Here is a 7333-nt window from a genome sequence, read left to right on the forward strand (position 1 = left end):
CTTTTACTCATACCCACCCACTCATAGATTTCTCAAAAATCATGTTCTCCCATGTGTCCTTGTGTGTTTAGCTTGATTTCTTTACCCTAGAATTCTTGTTTTCTTTTCTACCCTGAGCGTTCATGAAAACTTATTTCAACGTCAACTCCCTGTTCAGCATCCCCCGCTTCTCCAGGCAGGGTTTGTCTTTTCCTCTCTGGCACTTCATGGATACATTGTGTGTACCTATTATAGATTTTCAATACAAAATTACAATGATGCATTTACTCATCTGCTTTGCTTGACTGAGAAATCCTCGGGCCTGGCCTCTCTACTCACCTGAAGTTCCCTGAGGAGCCTGGGTGCACCCTAAAGATGCGAGATGGGAGAGTCGGGTGAGTGCACAGGTGAAGGGGCCTCAGGAGCAAACTTGTTTCTCCCTGTTTGATATTACAAGTAATATATGTCCCTAAGATATTACAAATAATATCACAAAGTGGTCAAACATACTCTACACTGGCCATGACATTAGGAGTAATAGCTCTTTAAAATATACACCCATATCAGCCCGACGGTGATAGTCAGAGTAATATCTCTTTAAAATGTACACCCACATCAACCACCTGCCATAGGCGAGTAATATCACCCGGGCTCCCCCTGAATATTAAGAACCATATCACAGAGGAGTGGCCATACCTGCGACTCATAGTATCTCTCCCTGAGATATTGTGAATAATATCAGAGAGTATACACAAATACTTTACACATGCTTTGATATTGCGAGTAATGACATATGCTGAATATCACAAACAAGATATAAAAGTGTTGAAACATACTCTGCAACAGCTAAGATATTAGGAGTAATATCTCTTTAAAATGTACAACCACACCCACGCAACGTTGATATTAGGCGACATAGCTCTTTAAAGTATACACCCAGACCAAGCCGCCCAGAGGGTGAGTAATATCCCTCCAGCCCCCCATGGATATTATGAACCCACTGGCTAAGGGGCTGTGCCCACAACCCCGTCAGAGGGGGAGTAATATCCCTCCAGCCCCCCGGATATTAGGAACCTGCTGGCTAGGGGGCTGTACACACAGCCCCAACCAGAGGGCAAGTAATATCCCCGCAGCCCCCATTGTATACTACAAACCCTCTGGCTAGGGACTGTGTCCCTAGCCCCCGCCAGAGGGAGAGGAGCAGCACCCCGCGACCCGCCCCCCACCCCGGGGCTGCAAATCCGCTATTTAGAAAAATTGGAGTAATATGATACTGGGAACCATATCATAGGGAGAAGATATTGTTACTCTTTTTTTTTTATATTGGGCACAATAACACTAGTTCTAGTTGCACCTCTGCTATATTGACAAAAATATCATCCTCGCCCCTATACACATTAGAATTGAAATCACAGGAGGGTTTCTCTCCTTGCAATATTTAATTCGATATAATTGTTTTTTCTGTGGAAATTAGTTACCATATCAGAGCGTGGTATACACCTCTTGCTATATTCAGAGTATTACCATATGGGCAGGAACATCATCCTCTCTTCCCTGGATATTCGGAACAATATCACAGGACGGGTGTACAGCCTCAGCCACTTTGTAAGTAATATCATCTCTCATTCCCTAGACATTAGGAACAATATCACTGGGGGTTTGTGTACTTCCTGAGATATTTGGAGTAAAATCCTCTCCGTTTTTGGATATTAGAAACAATATTACAGTGGTGGTGTACACTTCCTGAGATATTCAGAGTATAATCATCCTCTCTCCCCAGGATATTAGGAACTAAATCAAAGAAGCGTTATATTGGAACAATCACAGAGTGTACACTTGCTTTCACAATGAGAGTAATACCTACTTAGGATATGATGGATATCACAAAATGTACACACATGGGTGTACTCCTTTGATAATAGCAGTAATTTTTATCTAATATACTAAAAATAATGTCCCAGAATATACTCATAAAATGTACATTTATTGGGATACTACAATAAATGTATATAATATGTACCATATGTACATTTACTATGATGTACTTATGTGTACACAATACATATGTATAGTAAATGTAAATAATGTGTACAATATGGACATTTATATGTACATAATGTATACACAATATGCATGTACATTATGTGTACAATATGTACCTTTATTGTGATATTATGTATTATATATATTTTGATTATATGTTATTGTGATTATATATATAATACATAATATCACAATAAAGGTACATATTGTACACATAATGTACATATACATTTATTGTGATATTACAATATGTAAATGTGTAATGTGCACACATATTTACACGTGTACATATAGTACATATGTACACAATGTGTGCACATTATGTACATTACTGATATACAATATGTACACGTGTACAGATATGTGCACAGTACGTAGATATGTACGGCTAGTGGAACTTCCGCCTCCTCCGGCCTCAGTTCCGGATGGTCGCTGTGGTGAGTCCTAGGGCGCCATAGCAGCCCTGCTCTTGGTGGGTGCCGCGCTGCGGGGAAGGGCTTAGCCCCTCCTCTTCTCCCCAGGGCTTCAAAAGGGTGGGAAGGGACAGTCCCAGTGGCAGACCAGGCGCCGTGGCCTCGCAGGCGCACGGCAGGGACGGGCTCCGGTGTTGAGCGCCTCCCGTGACCCCACCAGCGCTGACTCACGCTCAGGCCCCAGAGCTGAGCCGCCCGCCATGGCCGCTCCCTGCAGGAGGGCCGCGCCCTGGACGACGGCCCTGCTGCTGCTCCTGACCTCACAGTTCCTATCCCCGGGGAGCTGCTCGGACGAGGAGGAGGTCCCCGAGGAGTGGGTGCTCCTGCACGTCGTCCAGGGCCAGATAGGCCCCGGGAACTACCGCTACCTGCGGCTGAACCACGAGGGCAAGATCGTCCTCAGGATGCGCAGCCTCAAGGGCGACGCGGACCTCTACGTCTCTGCCAGCAGCCTGAACCCCAGCTTCGACGACTACGAGCTGCAGTCGGCCACCTGCGGCCCGGACGCCGTGTCAATCCCCGCGCACTTCCGGCGTCCAGTGGGCATCGGCGTCTACGGACACCCGTCCCACCTGGAGAGCGAGTTCGAGATGAAGGTGTACTACGACAGCACGGTCGCGCAGCATCCGTTCGACGAGGCCGCCTACCCCGCCGATGACGCAGATGCCGGCCAGAAGCACGTTCTTGTGCTAGAAGACACCTCGAAAGAGGAGAAACTTATTCTCTGGAAGATATTAATTAGCATTTTGAAACTAGTACTTGAAATTCTCTTTTGAGTTCTTAACAACGCCCTGGAGTATAAAACCCTCCATCTGTGAAGCTGATTGCAGTTTGCTTTGAACCTTGATACTTGTACTTGGTTGAAGTTTTTTTCTGGTCAAGGGATGGAAAAATAAAGCCATATGCATTTTGTTACCTCAGTTACCCCCAAAATAGGAAAAGCAGCAAGTACAGTATTTGTTTTCTTTTAAAGATCAAAATTTCTATATTAAAAAAAGGACCGTGTACCATAAAATGTTTACACTCTGTTTTCATTAGGTTGACTAAAAATGATGATTGCAGTCACTTAGGTTTATATAAATCAAAATAGAGCAACCTTTCATGCTGTTACACAGATGAGATTAAAAGGTTGGTAACTTTATAATTTTACTCTGAAGATTGTAAGCGAAGTTCAAGGTGTTAAGAGTTACTAAAATCAAGTTGGAAATGATTTATGTACACTTCCCTGAGCCTGGACTAAAGGCCCCATGCCTGTACCCGAAGTACAGATGGTACTATTCTATACTAGAAAGGGATTTCCTGGCCAGCAGGTATTTACAAACCTTTTTCCTGTAATGACAACTCTAAATCAAGCTGCACCAGATCTTATCAGGCCATTGTCAATTTTGGGCTATGAATGAAAATTCTTTAGTTATTAAATAACTTTGTTAATGCTACCTATGGTAGGCCAGAAACAATGTAGATTAGGAAGTTTCATAAAAATAACCTTTTGGACTATGGAGAAATAGTTAAGTAACTTAAGTTCCTAAATATTTCCACTGAATTTTTGGAGTGAGCCAGTGTTACTATAAAATACTTCAGAGATGAATTCTCTACCTGGAATCAGTTTCAAGGGTAAGAGTAGCTTTTAACAAAAATAAATCAAATGCAGATTTTAAGCTCATAATTTCAAAAAAAATCTTTTATTAGAATAAAAATGAAAATGTTGTAAATAAATTGGCACCAAATACTCCACTTAAATGCATATACAATATTAGGGTCAAAAACTATTTTATCCCTCTTTGCTGTTTTTCCCCCTTCTGCCTACTTTCTTGGGTGTTGGGGGAGCCCACTGACAACAGTCACAAATCCAGCGACCTAGGAAAAAAATTGTTAGTTAATACAGAATGAACAGTAATTTTTATGGGACTGATTTTTAAGCCTATTTAAACTCTTATTCCTTAGCTATCATTAATGAGATTCCTCTGTGGATTTTGTGGTGAGAAGGACAGAACTTCCTTAATTTAAGGAGAAAAATGTAAACTTAATCAGTGTAATCAATGCTGTGCAAAATTCATTCCAAGTCAAGGGAAACGGGAGAGATGCGATGCCATAAATATGGACCTTTAAAAAATGATAATCGGCCAGGCGTGGTGGCTCAAGCCTGTAATCCCAGCACTTTGGGAGGCTGAGGCGGGTGGATCACAAGGTCAAGAGATCGAGACAATCCTGGTCAACATGGTGAAACCCCGTCTTTACTAAAAATACAAAAAATCAGCTGGGCATGGTGGCGCGTGCCTGTAATCCCAGCTACTCGGGAGGCTGAGGCAGGAGAATTGCCTAAACCCAGGAGGCGGAGGTTGCAGTGAGCCACGATTGCGCCATTGCACTCCAGCCTGGGTAACGAGAGCAAAACTCTGTCTCAAAAAAAATAAATTAAAAAAATAAAAAATAATCTTTCCTGAAATTTAAACACTATCATACTTCAGAAGTTCAATATAAACAATACAAAACCCATTCCAGAATTTGGCTTTTTTAAGCCTTTTTCTCTCCTGTTTACTGGCAGCTGTGTGTCTTAACAGCATTCTTTCAAGTCCTGGTGTACTATGCTGACAGCACTTTAAAACTTCAAGTTTCTAACAGCACAGTCATAAATTGTACTACATACTTGATCTGAATTACTACAGATCTTTAAATAAATACGTTGCTTGCTTAATGATTCCCAGGAAACTTCGTTGTAGGCATATATTTTACAGAGCATTATACAGTGATAACACTATACAAGTAAGTTCTAAAATTACACAATTCTCTGTGTAATATTTTAGTCCAATTACTGTGATTTATTCAATTCTCTTTGTTGTAAAGTTATCTGGAACCGTCATGCTGCCCCAATTTATATAAATCTATAATAGACTTTCTATAGAAATGTGTAAAGATGTAGCAGTCACTTTGTTAAGTTTCTAAATAGATAACATAAAAATAAAGGCTTTGAAACACAAAAAGATATGTACGATAAGTACACGTGTACATATATGTACACATGTAGATATGTACCATGTGTACACATGTACATAATATGCACAATATGTACACACGAGTGTATACCCACTTTGATAATAGGAGTAATTTTTATCTGATATACTAAAAATAATATCCTAGAATGTACCCAAAACGTGTACATTTATTGGTATATTGCAATAAATGTATATAATATGTACATATGTGTACAAAATGCATATGTAGGTTAAATGAACATAATCTGTAAAATATGTACCTTTATAATGTGTGCACAATATGTAGGAACATAATGCACACAATATGTAGGAACATAATGCATACAATATATTTGTTGTATTTATATACATACAATGCATACACTGATTTACTGAAATATCAGTGATATACAATAACATACATAATCACAATATAATATAATACATATCACAAGAAACATTGTACACATTATGTACATATACATTTATTGTGATAACACCATATGTACACATGTACATAATGTACACACTATGTACATATAGGTTCACATGTAAAGTATGTACCTATGCACAGCACCATAGCCCACAGCCCCCGCCAGAGGGCCCGTAGCAGGTGGAGGTTGCCGTGAGCTAAGACTGCATCACTGCACTCCAGCCTGGGTGATACAGTGAGATTCCGTCTCAAAAAAAGAAAGAAAAAGTCTGAATACGCATATTGGATGGGATGGGATGGTGAAATACCCCTGGCCACCTTAGAGAGCATCTATCAAGTTGTATGCTGTGTTTATTCTGGGGAGGGACAGTATTGATAAAAGTTCTGTCTGTGATACAGGGTAAAAATCTGCACTTTCATCAAAAGAGCATTGCATGACAGAGGAAAAAAGCTAAAGCCTTAACAAAATGAAAGAGTCTTGATGTTTTTTCGGACACCACAACCCTTTCAAAAACATGTTATTGGCATGTTTTTAAACAGCGTTTTTGAAGTTACTAACTCATGATTGCAAGGTTCACTTTCCTCAACTCTGTTGAACCTTCAGAGGCCTCCAGTCCATTTCAGTATGTGGTCTCATTTTATACAACAAGGGTTTCCAGAGAGATAGGGTGGAAATGGGATAGGGCTGGAGTAGAAATCTACTGACTTTTCTCTCTAAATTTTCCTTCTTTCTTTATTAGATTTATCGAAGTTTGGCATCGTGGAAATTCCTTCTAGGATCTGGCAGGATGCTTTGTAATATTACTAGTTTCCAGCCCTGTTAAAATGTTTTTGTGTGTGTGTTCCTGCGTAGTATTTCAAGGAGGCCTAAGAGGAAAATGAATCAGAGATTGCTAGCTTTCCACCGCCTTAGCTTGGAAGCCCTTTAACTTCCACAGAGATACACATTCCCTCTGTACCTATTTTTATGCTGTTCCCACCTTCCCATTTGTCTGGCAATTTCCTACTTATCTTCCAAGATTCAGCTCAGTTGTCTATCCTCTCTGTAAGGAAGACTTTCCTGAACTCCCAGGCTAAATGTCTTAGGGTATACTGTTTCAATCTCTGTTTTCACACTTGATATACTAAGTGTTAGATTATGGAGAGACACCATTATTCATCTTCAATCCTTATCCCATGGCAAATTGCTTGTGGAAACTCTAGTAGATGTCTTATTAAGGGTGACCTTTGTCCAGGGAGGAGACCACCCCCATCAAATTACAGAGGGATTTGAATATCCAGCATTGGAATATGAGCCAGGATGACAGAGTGCTGTAGTATTCCCTTATTTTTAATTCTGATGATACATTATTGTTATCTATTTAAAAAGTAAGAACATCTACTTATGTATAGGTTAACCTAGACAGGACTTTATTAAAATGCTCTCTTTAAAA

The 7333-nt window shown here is 40.3% G+C and overlaps 1 protein-coding gene across 1 annotated transcript; it reads left to right on the top strand.

Annotated features, from left to right (window-relative positions):
- The first annotated feature begins 2439 nt into the window (after positions 1-2439).
- On the top strand, positions 2440-3500 carry LOC100403064 (UPF0669 protein C6orf120 homolog). Its single transcript, XM_008998492.5, has one exon. It carries the CDS (start codon positions 2696-2698, stop codon positions 3269-3271), a length of 576 nt encoding a protein of 191 aa, XP_008996740.4. The 5' UTR covers positions 2440-2695; the 3' UTR covers positions 3272-3500.
- The last annotated feature ends 3833 nt before the right edge of the window (positions 3501-7333 follow it).

The sequence above is a fragment of the Callithrix jacchus genome, chromosome 6 (genome assembly GCF_049354715.1).
Source record: "Callithrix jacchus isolate 240 chromosome 6, calJac240_pri, whole genome shotgun sequence".
NCBI classification, from domain to species: domain Eukaryota; kingdom Metazoa; phylum Chordata; class Mammalia; order Primates; family Cebidae; genus Callithrix; species Callithrix jacchus.